Here is a 21693-nt window from a genome sequence, read left to right on the forward strand (position 1 = left end):
ACAGAACTATTTTTATCAGCTCTTTTCAGGAAATGAATGAAATATAATGAATGAATGAAAAATAATATTTATAGCTGACATTAGTTCAATTAATATTTTTTTTTTTTACTCTTTTTATATTTTCTGTTTTCATTTAAAATACTTTATTTTATTTGATTTTTTAATTTAGTAATTTTGTAATTTCAATATACTTCAAATTATTTCAGCTATTTGTTTTTCCATCTAATATTTATTTTTTATTTGTTTTTCCATCTAATATTTATTATTGCTTTATTTCAATTAGTTAAAATTGGATTTAATAGTTAAATTATACACTGGTATAATATTCCTGATGCCCTAAATCGCGGTCTAGGTAGACAGCTCACTACGTTTTGGAACATAACTGCTTAACCCCAACTGACAAACACTGCTGTTCATTCATCTACCTCTGTGACGTTCATAAAAAGTGGTAAAGAAGCTCTCTGCACTCGAAAAGCCTGTCTATTTCAGACTACTCGCAGATAACCGAACATGTCAGTCAGACATCCCTCTCTTCCAAATCCACAAAACAAGTACGAGCCAGACTGAGCTTTGTATTACGTGAGAAAATGGATCTTCTTCTCCCTTCGCTTCAGTCACGAGGAACAAACCGAACGAGGAACAAAGCGCTGACGTTTGCCGAGTTTGACACTCTGAAGCGGCCGCTCCATCACTCAGTTCAGATCAAGAATGAAAGCTAATCTGCCGAGCGATGTTCACACAACTACAGCCAGAACGGACACCCAGCCTGCGCTCGCCCACCAAACAGACCCTTGACAAGCCAGCAATAAACCTGCTCTCATTTCGTTCGCCTGTCCTCTTCTCTCCTTCAGCTCTCTGGTCTATAAATCAGTTTTTTTAAATCACTAAATCAAACGCTCGTACACCGAAGTGTCAAAAGAGATTCACAAACTTATAAAGGATCACTTGATGTTTTCTTGCGACCTGTCTTACTGATTACTGCTTATATACTGGTTACATACAGTATATAAGACTGTTCTTATGGAGTGCAATGCATCAATGTCAGAAGCTTAAAGTAAGTGCAAAATCTGCATTTTTAATAACCACCCATCATCCAGCTGAACCAGTTCATGTTAAATCTTTGTAAGGGATGTCTTCATAATATCCTAATTATAATATCCTAATTATGTCGGAACATATTTAAAAAGATGGCTCTTTAGTGACACTTTTCAAAACGATTAGCTAACTGCTGTCAGTGAAGAGAAAATTACTGGAGTGAGCATGATTTGTGAGGATTTTTCTTTGCTTCTGTCTCTTTGAATGCTTAAAAACAGGTGCTGCAAGAACAAAACCCACACAGCAACCAAAAACCAAGAAAACTCACTCTTAAAAGAGAAGAAACTAAACTAATTCAAAGGCATTTCACACAAAGGCGGGATATTAGATGTTATATTATTTATCACAGCTACGCAGAATTAGTAACTACAAAGAGGGAAAACGACCAATTAGGACTGGGTTGTATATGGCATTTAACGGAGAATGATAGAAAAGTGCAGTGTTTTCTCTACCATTTATACAGCAGAATATATATTTGCACAAAAAATGTTGACAAAAGGAGTGATAAAAGAAATACATTTTTACAGTCTTATGTGCCTGTGTATTTATGCATTTTATAAGATTTATAAGGAAATAGTCACATTGTGATATATAATTTTGTATTACTGATGTATGAATATAAATTTGCTGTTAAGAGAAATAAAGTTGCAATTATGAGAAGTAAACAGCTAATGTTAATCATTTGTAATGAATAATGATACATTTTGGTTTGCGGCCATCAACTTCCAAATAATAAAAAGCGCCCAAATTAACACATGATAAATGAATTAACTCTTTTGTTCAAAGGTCTGAAGTAAGTGAGGGTTAAATTAAACTGTTCAAAACTGACAGAAAAACGTTATTCTTTCCTCTTTATATTTATCAGGGAATATTGAAAAAAAAAATATTTCCATAAATATAATAATAATAATAAATATAATAATAAAAATATTATGACAATAAGAAATGTTTCTTCAGCAGTAAATCAGCATGTAAGAATGATTTCTGAGGGTTCATATGACACTAAAGTGATGCTAAAAATTCAGCTTTGCATCACAGGGGAAAATTATATTTTAAAATATATTCAAATAGAAAACAGTTATTTTTAAATGGAATAATGTCTCATAATATTACAGTTTATACTGAATTTTTAATTAAATAAATGTAGCCTTGGTGAGCATAAGAGAGTTCTTTCAAAAAAAAAAAAAAATCTCACTGAGCACAAACTTTTGAACTGTAGTTTATAGACACTTTTTAATTGTTTAATTTCTATCCAAAGTAATTATATTGTGACCATTACCATAACGTAAAATGAATAATGTTACATACAAATTTTCCTCATACGATCCAGCCCTTCTACAAGTAATGATAACAGTAAACAGAAGCCTGTGTTCACTACATTGCATATGAAGAGATCGGACTGATCTGCAACAAAGAGGGAAAAACAGCAGCACTGGGGAGACTCAGAGGGCACTATGGGAAAAAGTGGCAGTGTGAGGACATAGTCCACTTTGGTCAGTGTTTGTTTCATTTTCGACAGGAGTGAGAGGGACAGCAGGGTGGATCCAGTATAAAAACACACGGTGAAACCCAGAGGATCAGCCTGAGCATGCAGAGGTCATTACCTGAGCTGTACACAAACGGGCCTTTGGCTGCAGAAATAACCAGGTCAAGATAGAAAACAATGAATGCAGGACACAAACCAACAGCTGCAGTGTTTCAGAGTTCAGCTCAGATGACTGAGCGCTTATGAATGCGTGTGGTCTTGGGCCCGAAACATACAGTACTCTATGTTTTCATGTGTTTATTCATTCTGAAATTTTCCACTGTTTTTGCTACTGAAGAGATACTTTTTCAACATTTTTGAGTAAATGCTGTCATACAAGTTCTGACAAGGAAGGATCGCAAAACTAATCACATGCATCTTTAAGAAAACTAGACAAAAAAATTAAAATAAAATTAAATCAGTAAGGGAATAGTTCACCCAAAAGAGAGAGACAGAGGGAGATAGAGAGAGACGTACTCTGCAGTCTGCGTGTGGGACTGTCTCCATGCAGCGCTCGTCTCTGAAGGCAGGGGGAGCTCTTGGGCAGGGGTACCGATGAGACATCATGTGTTTGTAGCTTATACCAGTGTGGCTCATCGTCCAGCAGCGCTGTTTCCAGCTCTATGAGGATCTACACACAAACATTTGGTTCACATTCAAATGCATGAAAACATATCCATTTTATCCCCAAAACAAATTCAGTGCATGTCACTGAACCGCTAAATTTTAGATTTTTAATGTGATGCGTGATTTAACAGCTAACTACAGCAATAACACAATATACATTAGAAATATTTTAATTTTGATAAAAATAATTGTATTTTATTACTATTGTATTACTACTGTAGTATAGTATTGTAACTATTTTGTGATCTAAACTGTCACTAGTTAGATCTATTATTGTAGCAAGATAAATTTTAGACTTTTCTGCCACTAAATAGCACAGAAATACAAAAAAAGTGATAAACCGGTAGAAGAAGCCTAAACTTCTGAATATTTCACACCATGATTCATCTTGTCCTCACCTCTCCCAAGAACTCACTCTCCTCCTCTCGCACCCGGGCCTGGTCCCACAGCGTGATCTCCAGCATGCGTTCCCTGAACTCCCGCCGGTGGACGGGGGAATACATAAAAGTCTGGTTCCATTTGGGCTCTAGTGATTTCTTTACCGTTTTTGTTCTTCTTTTGCTTTTGTCACTGGAGAAACAATTATTCAAACTGTTTTTATTTACCATCATGGTAAAAGAACCCGTGAACAAACACTGAACTCAACAAGCTGAAGAATGCCATGGGAATATGGGAATGTTAAGCGAGACATGTAAGATCTACTCATAGGCTGCTTTCAGAAAGGAATTCTAGCATAGTGCTTACTGCATACTGCTCCAATTTTGTATTCAAATATTTATCTTGCCAGTCGAATCATATTGAGAGTAAAATAAAAGTTAGAAAATTGTCTAATTGCATTGTGGGACATAGCATCCCACAGGGTTATTATTGTTAATTATAAATTAAAAAAAAATTATCTAATATTTATATTTTATCTATCTATCTATCTATCTATAAAAATATATAAATATAAATAAATAAATATATTTATTTATATATATATATAAACTGAAATATTACTGAAATAAAATATAAATATTAGATAAAAATTTGAAATGTTGCCTTGGAAAATAACTAAAAATTTATGAAATAAAAATAAATTAAACCTTAAAAATAAAACCTAAATAGTAATATTTACCACAAAAAAAAAAAACACTAGAAAAAAAAAAAAAAAACTCTAGAACTAATAAAAATGAAAAAAAAAAATATATATAATATATATAATATATATATATATATATATATACACACACACGTGTGTAAATGAAACTAATTAAAATGAAAACTGAAAACATAAAAATAAAACATTCAAACTATTAATAACAAGTGTAATAATATATAAATAATACTGCAATTGCACTATTATTTCAGTGTATTTTCTATACTGCACATTTTTGCCAAAAGGTCATTAAAATAGAAACTGTGCACAATATACATATTACATACAACTAAAATAGTGTGACTAAGGTGTGCCATTCTGAACACAGCCATATTGAACTCTTTGGAAAGACCATGTTTTTTTTTTTTGTCAAGCACAGTAAATCTTATTGGCATAACTGCCCTAATCTCACCTTCTGTCAGGGAGGAAGTAGATCTTCACATAAGGATTGCGTGGTCGGCCGTCTTCCCTTGAAGGCAAGTCCTTTGCCCCTAGTATGGTGACGATAAGCTGATGGCCGACTTTGTCATACCAAAGTTTGACCTGCAGGGGGACAAACATCAGAGCCTGCTTGAGATGAAGAGGGACTTGTGTTCTCAGGCTTCACATCATCAGCTGCTTCATTAAAACACATTAAGAAAAGAGAGTTTGATATGCATTGTATAGTAGTATTGCACATGCTAAGATGCGTGACAGGCCAAGCTTGGTTCTCAGACAAGTATGGACATGACAGAAAAATACTTAGAAGTCAAACACACACAGAAACAACACAAACATAACAAATAAAATGCTAGATCTTCTAAGCCAGAGCCCATACTTGCTTGTAGTAATAGGAAAATAACTCTTTTAATAAAGTAAATGCCTACAAATGTCTCAGGCTGCAGAGTAAAACATGCAATGAAGGACGTTCCATACTTTATGTAAAAAAGAAAACAAGGCAATGTGTTACAAGGAGAGCTAGGTCAAACAAATTGTACCATTACGAAATCCCCAACAGAACCAGAGGTTGCTGTGCATTAAGGACAATAATGTTGCCCAAAATAGAAAATCTGCAATATTGCTGAGGGAAAAGGTCTGAAAACCATTGGAAATGTGAAGAGCTATAGGCACAATGTTGACATTAATAATGCATTTGGGTTTTGATTTTTGCTACAAACAACCTTAAAATCATTCACATCTTGTTTGTTTAGGTACAAGTGGGTACAATTTGCTTATTTCACACATCTCTGTACTTAGGAAAAGAAATAAAACAGGTAAAACAGGGATTGTTAAAGGTGCTGCGAAATTATATATGACATTTTGAAACTGAAAAATTTTGCAACCCTTTATCCAACTCCACTCTCCAAAAACATGTCAGCCAGCTTGATGTCAAAATGATTGACAGGCAGAGAGACTTTCTGATTGGCTAGATTTCTGATCTCTGTGACGAAGACATAAAGTATATGCTTTCTTAGGTTACTTAGCAATGATATTTCATGCGTCCAATTACTTGCAGTACCTTTAACATATCCTTTTAACTGCAACATGAAACTACCAGCATGTTAGTACCCAACAAAAATGTTTTTAGCATTAGTATAATTACACAATAGTTTTTGAATCAGTCAGCAAAGGAATGAAAGTACTCTGAATGACTTCTTTCTAAATGGTACGGATGAGTAGCTATCAGGATTCAATGCAGTTTCATGTTACATGGAAAAAGAATCAAATTTTATGTCCCGACAAACTCTGCAATCACTAAAACATTTAAAGAGACACAGTACTCGTCTGCTCAGGCAAACGCCGCAGGTGAACGTCTCACAGGATTAGAGGCATTACTCCACGTCTGTCAACACTCAGGTGTCTCTTAAAATATTTTTGTGCTAATTCATTGCATGCATATAATTTATGCCTTACATTCAGATAAAATATGCTTAAAAACCAACAACAATGAATAGGTAAAGAAGTCTTCGAATGCTCAAACTGAGGTAAATAAACTGTTGGAAATGCAGTAATTTTTCTACTGTGCGTTCTCCAATGAATTAAAGCAGTAGAAGAGAAGTGTATTTAGTAGACAGCAACGATTACCTGAACTCTAGGGTTAAAAGGCTCAATTCTTCTACTAAGGCTTTGGCTCTGGGTAAGTAAAGTGAATGAAAAACAACATTGAAGAGAGATGCAATTAAACTAAAACCTTAAATGACAATTCCAGTTGTTAATGCAACACTGAGAAAGCCGAAAGGAGATTCAATCCAAAGAACATACTGCACTGGAACATTTTGATTTCTTTTCGTATTTTTACCAGAATGCAATTAACTGCAATCTCTTCCTCAGAGATTTGGAAATTAGTGATGAGCTTCAATGCTCAAGACTCTTAGCATTGAATATTTCCTGTGCATTGTCTAGAGCAGAGTTTCCCAAAGTGCATCCCACAACCCTCTAATTTGGTTCTTGAGTTTCATGAAAAAAATAGTATTGTTTTCAAAGACAGTCTTTTCTTCTAAAAAAGTCTCTTCATGGGAAACATGGCTGTTTACATTGAATCTCCTGCTCAGCAAAATACAAAGTAACAAGATTATTATTTAACACACAAACAAACACATACACACCATATAGTGTTAAAAATGATAAAATTTGGTGAGATACAGAACAAGAGTATGAGAAAACATTTTTATTTAATTAATATAAATAATACACCATTCATTTTGAGATTAGGGGCACTGACCCAAAACAACCCATCCTGCTATTCATCCATGCATCTAACTGTGGATTCATTTGTCTAACAGTCTATCCAAAACTACCCATCCATCCATCTATCTATCCATCTATCCTCTATCATTAGCCACCCCTGCTTTCTAGATATCGGTATCAGCCACTGGAAAATCCCATTTTGGTCCACCATTCATGGAATTCATTGATTTTTTTCTTCTAGGGAATAACCCACACTTCATTTGTTTTGCTTAAATCAACCAGCTTGTGCACTTTACACCAGAGTTCCTCATGTTCTACAAGTATCCTGGGTATTTTTACACACACACACACACAAACACACACACACACAATGGGCTTCATGAGGCCTGACTGTAACCTGATCAGGTTTGAGGAGACTACGGCAGCTTCTGCTGATTACTGATCCAATGCTTCATCTCTGTTTAAAGCCATTTAAGTGAAATTAAATGGAAAAGTTGTGGAATTTCAGATTTTCTTAACCCTTTTTGCTTTTTGATGAAGATAGGAAGTTGTGTTAATGTTAGTACACCAAATTAAAGCACAAAGTATGCAAATATATGTGTACGCAATGCTTTATCTATGCATTTTGTGAATAATGGAAATGTGGTTTTGTTCCAAAAGTTATTCTGCAAACTTTATTGCTACTCTTCATCCAAATATATACTGATCTACATTTTACTGCTGCAATCAAAACACTTTCTATCCCCTGCACAGGATGTGTTTACTTACTGTAAGCTGTCCCGATAAGTACTGAGGGGCATCCCGCAGCACTCCGGGGCTCATGGGAGACGTGACGGATATGGAGGGGCGCTCCATCTTCTGAGACTCAAATGAACTCGAACCTAAGAAGAGATTCAGCATAAAGTAGTACAACTACAAATTAATAAGAGATTCTGTCAAAGAGCTGCTGAAATGTCTCATTAATGTCTCACAGAATCTCATCGTTTATACACGCTAGACCGAGAAAATGTACTCACTGGACTCCAGTTGTGCGTGTGTGCTTTCTGGTATCCTGGGGATATCGCTGCAATGACAGGGGCACAGAGAAATCAATGACATGTGCTTAAATGACCCTGAGCACCACATTAGTCTTGATGTGAAGTTTGTGGCAGCAGCCCAAATTCACAATCTAAAGAGAGTTCACTTGGTCACACGCTCTTTACAATTACAATTAGGATGATTAGGAGGCTAAACTGAGGGCAGCAGTTTTGTTTGCTTGTTCATCTGAGCCAGCAGGTACTCTAAAGGGTCATATCAGACTTTTTTTCCCCCTAAGGTCCACTATTAATGTTATGAACCCAATAAAAAATTGCATGACTTTGTTGTTATTCATCAGAAACCAGATGTCAAGGATGCAATTATATTTCATATTTTATTTTCAATTAAAAAGGAAGTTTTGACTGTCTTCTTTAACAGTTTCAGCATAATCTTCTATATTAGAGGCATCTGTTGCATCTTTTGTATTCACAGTAACTAAATATTTGTAAATGTAATTTCTGTTAATTTCATGAGGACGCCGTACCCGATGGGTCGTGAGACCACTAGTTCCACCTGAGGCTCTGGCTTTGATTCTAAAATGATATTGTAAACTTCTTTAAATGTGGCTCCTTGTAACTTTCGGCCGTTCCACTCAAGGACTTGGTCACCTATGAAACAAGAAAATCACTTACAACTTTGTTATCAAACACTCAAGCAGACTAATACTGTATGAGTCCACCATTTAAAAATCTGGGGCAATTCTGTTTTCTTTTAAAAAATATTTTAAACTGATCAACAGTGACAATAAAGTGGCATTAAAAAGTTTACGTTGTTACAAAAAAATATTTGAAATGTATCAAGGTTTCCATTGGAATATTAAGCAGCACAACTGTTTTCAACAGTGATAATAATAATAATAATAATAATAATAAATGTTTCTTATGTAACAAATCAGCAGCATTAGAGAGTTTTCTTTCCAAAGCCTTTAAAAAAAATAAACCAACCCCAAACTGTTGAATGGTAGTATATGAAATACTGAAACATAGCATGTACCTGGTCTGAGATGCCCAACTGTATCCGCTAAACTCCCTTTCCTTACTTTGGTGATGAACGCACAAAGTCGCCTGGACTCTGTCATCTTTCCCCCAACCACCTGTAAAAAACAAAGTAAAATGTTTAGATAATAAACTAGTCGTGCTGAAACTACAGCATATTAGCATTTGCTGTTGTGCCAACATTTCTATCAAGAAATGCCAATAAAATGTCACTGGCATTGTAGATATCACGACCCTATAATGAAGGCTTCATGTTGCTCATGTTAATATAAGCTACAAAAGTCAATATAATAAACATATTTAATAGTTCTTGGCTTTTTTATTTATGTCAGATTTTGTTGAGATACTAGAGTTCAGAAAAAATAATCGGCATAATTCAAAATAAACTGCACAAGTTTACACTGAAAAAGAAAAAGTGAGATTTTCGAAGGTGTATATGTTATTTCTGTCCGTGCTTTTGAACGAACCGGATGTTGGAAAAGGCCTAGAGGTCTGTTCCATAAACCACGTGATCAATCGCTCTGTGAGCATCATACAAATCAAATCCCCACTAATGGCAGCCCAATACAAACATACAAAGAAGATTACGAGCTGCCTCCTGGATAAAGATGGCTTTACATAATGAGTGGAATGGAGCCAAGGGCGATTGTGAGTGTGTGTGTGTGTGTGTGTGTGTGTGTGTGTGTGTTTGACAAACTGCTGCTGGTAACGGATATAATGCACACGGTAGCACTGAGCTGACACACAGTCAGCCATTCAGAAAGTTTGTTATCAGTAACGATTCTCTGTTTGTCTCCACTCCGCTGGACAATCCATGTAAGTGCTTTAACAACAAATACAAGCTTTGCATTTCTGCTTTTAAACCCTGGAAGTGCACAGCTCTGTTTACTTCCACTGTAAGAGCTTTTCTGTGACCATATTTTTTTTCGCTCTTTTAATGTCAACAATAAATGACTATTTATGTCTTATTCCTCTCATCGCGAAGCAAACAGTAAAATAAAAAAAACTTGAAGAACAATCTCGCTGCGTTGTCTTCTGTTGTGTGGGCGTATTCAATCCGTGCTTCAGTGAAACATTTGAATCTCAAAAGCGCGTTCAGCGCGGGGGCGTGGTCACATTAGAAGATAATGAAGGGAGACGTGAAAAACGGACATCGCATTGTTTTCATATGGATTACTTTATCACAGAATATTTGTTTTCGGCAGCACTTGTTTAGTTTAAAAGTAGACATGTCAGGCTTTCTATAGATATCTCTCTCATGTCTCTGTGTAGAGTATTCACTGAGTTACAGTTCAATTTTCACTTCATTGTAACTGAAGATCAGCGCAGACAAAGGCTGCAGACAGCACACCTTGTTTGTTATCTTTATTTTATAAATGCACAAAGTTTTGTTGTTATTATATCTGTATACAAAATAAAGTAAACCCTTTACAGATTCGATTGATGTATTGCTCTTATCTGTACGATCAAAACTGAAAGTGTAATTTAAGTTCTTTTCGGGCTTATCAGGAGAAAATGCCTCATAACGCGTATACGCGTTAATCGACTTCAGAGGGTTAAACTTTAGACTTTCTCAATGCACATTTGTTAAAAGTAATATGCATTCACTCTTAAAAATAAAGGTTCTTTATTGGCATTGATGGTTCTGTGAAGAACTTTTAACACTAAAAGAACCTTGATTGCGCAAAAGGTTCTTTATAATGGAAAAATATTATTCAGATTCTTCATACTAAGAAAAAAATGAGAACAATTCACTGAAAGGTTCTTTGGAGAATCCCCCCCCCCAAAAAAACCTTTTGGAACCTTAAGATTAATTTTAATGTTAATGGAATATTTTTGATCTTATCTTATCAGTGCTCATTATTGCAAGTAATAAAATGTTTGTTCATAATTGATCATTTTTTTAACTTAATCCACTTTTAAAATGAAAAATACTTCAAATTGAATATAAATATAATATTAACATTATCCTGTTTAACTCATACTGAAGTAAAAAGGGGTATGAACATGCTTCACATTGACTTGAACATAACTTAACTTTTAGGATTTTAACCCTTTAAAATCCATGGCCATGTTTAATTTCTCTAGAAGAAGTTCTCTGTAGTAATCAACATAAATATTCTCGACAGAGTTTGTATTAAAGGAATAGTTCATGGAAAAAAAGTTTTTAAAAAAATGTACCTACCCTCAGGCCATCCGAGATGTAGATGAGCTTGTTTCTTCACTGGAACAGATTTGGAGAATATCATAATATTTGCTTGGAGCTGCTTTGGGCTGTTTTTACATGTAAACGGTGCTTGATTTGTGCATATTCAGATGAGGGAAATTTTTCACTGGAGAAAGCAATATTATGGATAGAGGGCTTGTATTTTAACTTCTTTTTTTTTACAATCATGCAAGATGGTAATTGATGGACTGGAGTGAATTACTTGTGGATTAGTATTATGTTTTTATCAGCTGTTTGGACTCTCATTCTGACGGCACCCATTCACTGCAGAGGATCCACTTTTTTTTTTTCAAGTGATGTAATGCTAAATTTCTCCAAATCTGTTCCTATGAAGAAACAAGCTCATCCACATCATTGCAAATTTCAGTAAATTTTTCATTTTTGGGTGAACTATACTAAAGCAGGAATGAATTACTGCCATTACTTAACTACACAGCCATATGTGAAATCATATAAAGATCATGCCCACACAGGAAGGTGGAGCGACTCACTTTCAGTCCCAGAAGAGCTCCAGAGTCACGGGGAACGCTGCCGTCCTTCATGCGCTTGTTGAGCAGGATCCTGCCGATGAGTCGATCTCCATCTTTGGAGGGCTGCCATGTGACCGGGTGCTGTCAGGTCAAAACCACAACAAACATCATTCCAGAACACACAGAAAGCTGCCAGTGCTGGTGCGGGGAAGGCTGAGATGAATTTCATCTGATTTATCGCACAAACTCTGTTGTGATTGCAGGTGTTTCATGGGAGCAAGCCACACGTCTGAGACAAATCAAATAATGTTTCTTAGAGGCTTAAGGGATTAGCTCACCTCAAAATGAAAATTCTGTCATCATTTACTCATGTCGTTTCAAACCTGCATGATTTTCTGTTTTCCGTGAATCGTGTAAGGAGATGTTTTCTATACAACAAAAGTAGATCGAAAATAGTAGTAGTTGGCTGATGAGTCATATGGTCAAACCGGAAACTAGAGTGCAAAGTGGTCCATATCCAAGCGACTACGTGCTCTATTCCAAGTCTTCTGAAGTGATGGGATAGCTTAGCATGAGGAACAAACTGAAATGTCAGTCACTATTAGAACCTGAAATTCTCCAGCTCTCAAATCTTGAGGGTGAGTAAATGATGACAGAATATTCTTTTTTTTTTGGATAAACTATCTATTTTTACGATTTAGGAGTAAAAAAAAAAAAACCTGTCTTGAAATGTGACTATTAATGTGTCTTAAAATGCATGTTTTGCAAGTTAAAATTGTTAAATGTGTTTAAATTCAGTGAATGTGTCTATTATAATAATGCTCAAACAGATTTATAGGAGTGATCTGGGTTCAATACAATGTTAAGCTATACGGACAACATCTATGACATTCTGTCACTTACAGAAAATGATTTTGAATCGTCCTTCGGATGGTAAAAAAAAAAATACAAAAATGCTTACAGTATAAAAATATATAATGGAGGTCTATTGGGCAAGGCATTCCAGATGGTTTAAAAGCAAAATTGTGAAGCTTGCATTCTTGCTAAAGTGATTATATTTCATACACACAGCTATAAAGTAAATTGTCCTTTTATTGGTGAGATGACATTTCTACATGAATGAAGTTCTGTTACATGTTGCTGCCGTTATTCCTGTGGACACAGTTTGCTTCATGTAAAAATCACATAAAATCCTTAATCGTTGAACAAATGCTGCTAAAATGGTTTTATATTATAATGCAAAAAACTGACTTTCACATTCGCTATCACATTACATATATAATGTTTAAAGTGGTTATACTTTATAAACAGTAATGGTGTAATGCCTTGCCCCATAAATTTCCATTTCCCATCATGTGGAAGTAATTTATACTTACTGTAGCATTCACAAGTTTGGGGTCATTGTTTTTAATGTTTTTGTTTCTTATGCATACCAAGGCGACATTTGTTAGAAAATTAACTACACTGAAAAAAAATTATAATAATAATTTAAAACAATTTTTACTCAGAAATTGATAGCAAATTTCACAAATAATAATAAAAAAGGACATTAACACATTGAATTAAATGTGGAAATTTAAGTAAAAGGACTGAAATGGTATTTTCTTGTAAATTGTACTTTAAAAAATTGAAAAAAAAAAATTTCACAGTATTTTCTGTAATAATATATATATAAATATAATTATTTCCTATGATGACAAAGCTGAATTTTCAGCATCATTACTCCAGTCTTCTCCAGTGTCACATGTTCCTTCAGAAATCATTCTAATATGCCGATATTGACATTTTTTATTATTATCAATGTTTACAACTGCTGTGTAATATTTCAGTTTTTATGAAATCTGGGATTTTTCAGGAGTCTTCGGGAAAAGTTCAAAAGAACAGTGTTTATTTAAAAAAAATTAATCTTGAAAGATTATAAATGTCCTGTCATTTTTGATCAATTTAATGCATCCTTGGTGAATAAATGTATTAATTTCTTGAATGTTAGTGCATTTTTACAAAATGGCCAAAATTAGGTTAGGAGAGCTTAACACGTACTGAATCCAGAGCATTCATAAATGCTTTGTAAATATATATTTTTGGCTCTAGGTGGTGTAGAGTTTGTGTGATCTTGAGGGAGTGACATGCACCCATCACATGCAGAGAAAAGCCCCCCATGGCGAACAGATCCCGCTTCCATCACCACAGCCGAACCCCAGCACCACATCCAGCAAACACAAGCCCCATTAATGGAAGAAGAAACAGATGATGTTCAAACAAAGCGAGGAGGACAGCATGGAAAGGCTAACGAACACAAACAGAGGAAACCAGTGACCCATAACATGGAGAGCAAAGGAATATGACAGTGGAAAGGGAAAAAAGAAAAACAAACTTTGTGGCAAAACAAATCCTGGCTGGCCGTCTCTGAGCGAGTGAGCGTGTGTTTCGGAGCTAGTCTCCTGGAGCGTGAGTGTGTGGGAGAGGGGGAACCAGTGAGGGGGTCTGGGGCCTGGGGCCCTACCGCGGCTATCAGGGCCACTAACACGGCAATAAGACACGAGGCTGAGAGGGCATGCAGCTGACGGGGGAACCCACGTTCTCTAAGTGCCATGACAATACACACAGTCACATGGTGGAGTGATTCGCTGCTACTGCATGTCGACTACGGCAGCTGCAGCTAAGAAGCAAAAGATAACAGAGCAAGCAAGAGGCTCCCCAGCTACTGCCACAGAAGAAGAGAAATTTAAAACTCAGGAAAACTTTTTTAAAACTTAAAAAAAGGATAGTTCAATCAAAATTGTTCATGATGTTCTGAACCCGTCTAACTTTTTTTCTTCCACAGAACACAAAAGGAGAATGTCCATGCAGCTCTTTCCCATACCATGAAAGAATATTTTGACACCAACGATGCTGAATACTATTAGTTCCTGTGAGTCACATGACTAAACGTGATGTGCAAGATAACTTATTAACTGCAAATTAAAAGTAAGAGAGTCAAAGGAAGACAAATGTGAATGCAACTTAAATTTCAGTCTGTTTTTTCAAAGAAATCAACACTACTGTTCAAAAGTTTGGGTTGGTTTTTCAGTGTTTCTGAAAGATGTCTCTTATTGTCACCAAGACTACATTTATTTGATCAAAAATAGAGTTACAGTAAATTAGTAATATTATGAAATATTATTACAATTTAAAATAGTTGCTATCCATTTTAATATATTTTTAAATGTAATTTATTTATGTGATTCAAAGCTGAATTTTTTAGCATCTTTACACTTCTTAATATTTTTGTGGAAACCATGATACTTTTTTCTTTTTTTCAGAATTTTTTGATAAAAAAGGTTCAAAAAGTTCAAAAGAAATGTAAATTTTCCAATGAAATCTTTTGTAACATTCTTAAAGTCTTTACTGTCACTTTTGATCAATTAAATGAGTTATTGCAGAATAAAAGTATTAATTAAAAAAAAAAAAAAAAAAACTTATGACCCCAAACTTTTGAATGGTAGTGGAGTTTCAGAAGATCTGAAATACTGTATAAAAGTCAAACAATCATTTTCTTTCTCGGAGCTTGACAGCTCTTGGTCACAGTCTGCTTTTATTTTATGGAAAATAGCAGCTTGGGCAACTTCAAAATATCACTTTTTTCACTCCACGGAGGAAAAAGAGAAAGTCAAACAGGTTTGGAACTACACAGAATTTTCAGAATTTTTGGGTGAACTATCCCTGTAACATTCAAAAAGAAGATCTGACCTAATATTAGCGACATCAAAACAAAGACCATGTGAAAATGGAACAAAATGAAGTAAATGAAAAGTTCGAAACAAAACAAGATCAAATGAAATCAAACCAATGCAGGCTAGAGAGGTCCCAGTACCTTCTCACTATGGCTATGCTCCTCGTTTAGGGTAGTGCTACTGCATGTATCAACCCCCGAGTCTTTAACCTGGGGTTCACACCACTCAGCATCTTCTTCCAAAGAGTGGCCCCCAAAGCGTACCATTTTCTTTTGGCCCTCAGATAAGGTGTGTGCCTGCTCAAAAGTTTGTCTTTTTCCCCTTTGACTGTCCCCTACAGACATGGGATAAAAACAGAAAGAAAGAAAAAAACATGCAGAAGTGAAAATAAATCAAAAGAACCATGAAATGACAAAGAGTGACAGAGAGAGAGAGAGACAGAGAGAGAGAAGAGCGGGAAAGAGAGAGAAAGTGGTGGGACATTAGGCTCCGCATGTCTCACCAAAGACATGGAGGAAGCATCGCTGCTATGCCACGTTGTATGATCCCACCAGTGGCCATCCAAATCTCCTGCGAGTGCCACACACACACACAATCGCAACACACACACATAGAGCAGACAGCAGAAGTAGTTTGTGAGGACAAAAGAAAACATAGACATGTGGGGAAAAGAGACACTAAATTCACTCAGTCATACTGTTAAACGCGTTAGTCGCACTCATACTTACACTCACGCTTACTGTACACTGATTGTTACGCTCATAGCCTTATTTATGCAACTTAGCTAAGACAATTCAGGCAAGGAGCATGAAAACTGCTAACTGCAACAAAACTACAGAAGACGTCAAATGAAAAAAACTTGGCTGAAGTCGCTATCTTCTACGTCTGACTAATAAGATCTGAAAAGATCTTGGGACTGGACTGTAATACGCTTAATTTGAAGGAAATCACACACACACTCAATGTTCGAGCAGCCTGACTTGGCTTCAGTTTAAAATGCAGTCGGTGCAAACTCTGAACTGCGTTCCTGTGTTTGGAGAGCTATAACATCATCTTGGTATAACACTAAATGGAGTCACTGGAAACGGCATCATTAAATATGACGTCAACCAATATGACATCATAATCAGATATAAAACCATTAAATATAACAGTGCTTGATCAGATCAAATATGACGTTGTCTGACTATAACATCACATATGGTTTGATTACACAGCATACATCTAAATGTAACAACAGATATATTATCAACAGTGCTATTTTAGTATCTTAGAAAACATTATATATTTTTTTTTATATTTGGATATTTTATCTTTCATTTGTATATTTTATATTTTCATTTTTAGTCATTTTGTTATGTGCTTTTGTAATTTTATTAGTGTGTTTATTGTATTTGTGTAGTTATTGTAATTTATTTCAGTAGGTACTTTAAGTTATTGTCAACATTTCTAATTTTGGTTTAAGCTTTTAATAGCTAATACTTAATATTTCTATTTTATTTTAAGCTTTATTTAATAAATATGGCATCATCAAATACCATGCAATACTGTAGGTATATGACAACATCTTGTCTGCTCTAGTCTATACTAGTGCTCAGCTTAAAGCCTATAGGATCAGCTAGACAAGTCTTAAACATCAGATGAACAGAGCAACCAATCATGCAGCAGCTTGAATAACAGACATAACTGATCTACATATGGGACTCATTACATTATTCAAAACACCAGTGCCGGTGGTAATTACAGAGAACAGCAGACTTATGATAGTTAATGTGTAAAAAAAATAAAGTGGAAGTTTGGGAAGAAGCCTGAAGCTATTCTTTCAGTAGTCACAGAAACCCACTGAACGCTCTGGACCTTGAGAAAACCATAGAGTATAATAAATAGTACTACCCATGAAGGGAAAAAATAAACTGCAAGAGTCTGGAATAGTCTATTGCATGACCTTATGTTATCAGTACATTTAAATAATTGTATATAACATACTGTAATACTGCATGCTAGAAATGCAAAAATAAAAGTTGAAATGCTTTATATTATTATTTTTATTTTTTTAAATAAAAGTATTTTATCCCATTTGACTATTTAGAACGTGATGTCATCATTTACTCACCTTATGTAGTTAAAAACATGTATCATTCTTCTGTTGAACACAAAATAAGTTATTTAGAAAAATTTTTGTAATCAAACAGTTGCTGGTATAGCCATTGACTTCCATAGCATAGAGAAAAATACTATGGAAGTCAATGGCAACCAGACAGTTGAAACCAACATTTTGTGTTCAACAGAAGAAAGAAATACATACAGGTTTGGAACAATAAAAGTGAGAAAAAAATAACACAAAATTCATCATTTTTTGAACAACTATTTGAAAAAACCAGGTAATCGAATTAGGCCATGTTTTTCCATTTATCTCAATGACAAAAGTGGCCCAATTAACCTGGGACCAAACAATAACAGCAGCTACAATTATTCCAGTGCACATTCACACTCCACTTATCTGTGTCCCAAATGTCCACTATCACCACGCTATTCTCCTGTGTTCTCTTTCTCTCTCTCTCTCTCTCTCTCTCTCTCTCTCTCTCTCTCTCTCTCTCTCGAGTTGGTAGTGAAAGCGTAAGCACAGCGGTCATAGCGGCTACGTTCTGGGATCTATTTCTCTCTCGCTCTCACGTTCTCGGCAGAAGGCGGAAGTGCTGATTCAGGCCTGAGCACAGCTCCCAGGCCGCTAGCGCACGGCTCTCCATCACTCTGACAACTCAATAAAAACCCAGTGTAAACTATTAATTGGATCATTAATTATTGATGCTGTTTTTACTACGAGTGAAGGGGACAGGAGAACAGGGAGAGATACAGACCACAGAAAGTGACATTGCATGCAATCATAAAATGAATATTGATATTTGTCTCCATGAAGGTTCCAAGCAGGACAGCATTGCCTAAAACTAAAGATGCGATCTGATTGGTTCCCCTTGGCATGACATGGAAAATAGGGATTCACGATGAATGAATGTTATTCATTTGCATGTGATGTATGCCTACCCAATTCACTATTATATCAATATTTTAGTCAAAAAATATATACATTTCAAACAATTATGAATTTTAATGTACTATACTTTGTTCATTTTAAAAGTACAATTTTAACAATGGTTACTATGCAAATAATTACAATCAAATATTTTTTTTATTTACTAAGAAATACAATTATTAGCTTTTTTCAATTAATTAAAAACATTAATAAAGTATTAGAATTCTTTCTACACCCATGATAGATAAACCTGTTAATCCTGTAAATCTGAATAATGATGGGTAATATATTGATGCACATCTCTCTTTAATTACCACTTAGACCTAGTAAGCATCTGCTAAGAACACAGAGTACTGAAACATGAATGTAACCCTGACCGACTCCTTCAGACCTTTTCTCCTGTTCTGTCTGCACATCTGCTGATCGATAGAGAGAGGAACAAAGAGAAAGAACACTACACTAAATCACACGAGGGTCTCCCACTGCACGTCAACGTTTTTACCAAGCTTTAGTGCAGGCTATCCCATTTCATGGAGATACAGGGTGTTTCTGCTGACAGTTTAAAGAGCAGCAGACATGAATCAAATGCATAGCTGACAGTAATTATATCTGTAATGTGTCATCGGGGAAAGCTCCACCCCAAATGTTTTGTCCATTACATAATTCGCCATGAATCGTACAAGGTTTTACGGCTGCTTTGAGGGCAGGTCTGAAGCCAAGAGCCAATCACAGTGGCTTATCCCGATCCGAAAACAGACCTGCAGCCAAGCGGATGCCATGGTAACCTGCTTTCACCTCATTACGTCTGATCCTCAGACAGTCAGACGGCAAAACAAATAACGTCAAAACCTGCAATAAGGAAGACTGAAATATAAACTGTCTGCTAGTCTGCTTTTACAAAACAAAAAAGAACAACCAGTTCAAGTTGATCTATACCAGTGTCCAAAGACATCAGATGTCAAAAGTGATATCCAAGTTTTTGCAGTATTTAAAGAAACGTTTTTCCCGATGTTAAAATTCTTTCCTACCTAGTTTAATATACTATATTGGAAGGTTGCATCATTCTGGCACTTTCCAAACCCAGCTCTCACTGCCTCTGAATATGCATACTTCCATACTATATTATAGTATGCAAAAACAGTGCATCAACCGAGATGTCTGAATAAGCAATAATCATGAAAATGTACACTACTGTACAAAAGGTGTCATTCAAAAGAGGTCAAAAGGTCGTTTTTAAAAGAAAGCTCTTTTGCTCACCAAGGCTGCATTTTTTTTAAAACCAGTAATATTGTAAAATATTATTACAATTTAAAATAGCTGTATTCTAGTTTTATATATATATATCAAAAATCTTTCTAATAGGCTGATTTGCTGCACAAGAAACATTTCTTGTTTTTTTCAGTGTTGAAAACAGCTGTGCTGCTTATTATTTTTGTAGAAACAGTGACGATTATTTTACAGGATTCTTTGATGATTAGAAAGATCAAAAGGACGTAGAATTGTCTGGTTGTAATTAATGCAGAAACGCTACTATCCCTGTGCCGTATCTCCACTGCGCTCGGCTCTCATGTGCGATAAAGCTGATGGGAAAGGCAGCCTTATCTGGCCTGATGTGCTCTCCCCTCCTCCCTAAAACCCACCTGACCTTCAGAGAGAGCGTTACTCCTCTCCTCTGGTTATAAGTGTGGCTGTGAAACCTGGAAAAGCGGAACATCAATAATGTAGAGTTGTACGCTGGGTTTTGTCCTCGGGATGCTTATATAAGTTCTCCATCCTGCCTCCATCATCCAGACTCAATCACGCAACTTCAGAACTCATAATCTAATATGCAAAAATGCATATCATATCATAAAATAGTCCAATATGTTGCAGTAACAGGTAAAACACACGTGTAATCATCATTTTTCTAATCTTGACTTTTTGGATACATTACACCAAGCTTGTCAAAAAGAGTTGAATGGATATAAAAACTGCATCACTATATGAAAGAAAACTGCCAAACAAAAGGCACATATTATACATATATTAAAGTCCATTTGAAAAAAACAGAGAAATTGTATTTTTCAAATGCAAAGTAAAGGTTATTTTGGACCAGTAGGATTTTGTGCACATTATCACAATGCATCTAGACATTTTACTTTTGCTTTTGTTTGTATTTCCTATTATCCCTAATGAAGATTCTCAAATCATTAAAAAAAACTGTAATATATATTTTAATTTAATATAGTAATATGTTATTAATTAACATCTGAATAAATTTAATGCAATACAACAAATAGTCCCTTGATATATAATATAATATAATATAATATAATATAATATAATATAATATAATATAATATAATATAATATAATATAATATAATATAATATAATAATCCAATTTTTTTATTGCACACAGAACAGATAATCTAATAATAGGGGGTTTACTGACATGTAAGTGACAAAAAGTAGTATTCGGTTAGTCATGTGATCTTATCTTTGGGTTTAAAACTAGATAAATAAGTACACCTTTAATATTAATCTTTATCTTAATATTTATCAGAATACAGAATCATCTCTCTTCCTTGCTTCTCTATAATTTTCTCTCTTTCCTCTCTTGGTCTCTCTCTTTTCCACACTATTCCTCTGTTATGTAACACAGCCCATTACATCTGATCTGAGGGAGCCAAGACCCAGCAATATCTGTCATTGGAGGACAACCAAGAGAACACAACACACACACACACACACAAATATACAGAGGTAGGAAGCAACTCACACAAGTCATAGATACTATAAATGAACACCAGTGTTAGAGAATAATTAACAAGTCATTTTAAACAACCAAGGAAATAATCAATAATCACACACAATGACTCCTTTTGAAAGAAACACCCAGAGGTCTCTACTCACACTCCCTGACTATACACACACACACAGGCCATTCACACTCACACTGTGAAACATCAGCATCAAATAGAGGTTATCAGCATAAAAAATATTATTCTAAAATTATTCATAATCTAGTTACTTCCATATAAATATTAGCAACATCTTTAAACTGATAGCAATACAACTTCAATGCATTAACATTCACTACAGATCAAACATATGGGGTCAGTAAAATTTATTTAATTTTTTTTATTA

General features: G+C 35.0%; 1 protein-coding gene across 20 annotated transcripts in view; it reads right to left on the bottom strand.

The window, feature by feature from the left end:
* Window positions 1-21693, bottom strand: part of LOC109088439 (regulating synaptic membrane exocytosis protein 2-like) — a 150735-nt gene that overhangs the window by 61402 nt on the left and 67640 nt on the right. For 13 of the 20 annotated variants that reach the window (XM_042741618.1, XM_042741615.1, XM_042741604.1 and 10 more), the window contains 10 exons: window positions 15675-15868; window positions 11843-11962; window positions 9123-9222; window positions 8614-8737; window positions 8069-8115; window positions 7821-7933; window positions 6450-6497; window positions 4798-4928; window positions 3646-3838; window positions 3098-3251 (listed from right to left, as the gene is read on the bottom strand). In XM_042741618.1, the coding sequence (XP_042597552.1) occupies window positions 3098-3251; window positions 3646-3838; window positions 4798-4928; window positions 6450-6497; window positions 7821-7933; window positions 8069-8115; window positions 8614-8737; window positions 9123-9222; window positions 11843-11962; window positions 15675-15868 (1224 nt within the window). Of the gene's footprint in view, window positions 1-3097; window positions 3252-3645; window positions 3839-4797; window positions 4929-6449; window positions 6498-7820; window positions 7934-8068; window positions 8116-8613; window positions 8738-9122; window positions 9223-11842; window positions 11963-15674; window positions 15869-16036; window positions 16105-21693 lie in introns of all 20 variants that reach the window. The other 7 variants (XM_042741606.1, XM_042741619.1, XM_042741614.1 and 4 more) reach the window with 6 other exon arrangements.

This window comes from Cyprinus carpio, chromosome B16, assembly GCF_018340385.1.
Source record: "Cyprinus carpio isolate SPL01 chromosome B16, ASM1834038v1, whole genome shotgun sequence".
Lineage (NCBI taxonomy): Eukaryota > Metazoa > Chordata > Actinopteri > Cypriniformes > Cyprinidae > Cyprinus > Cyprinus carpio.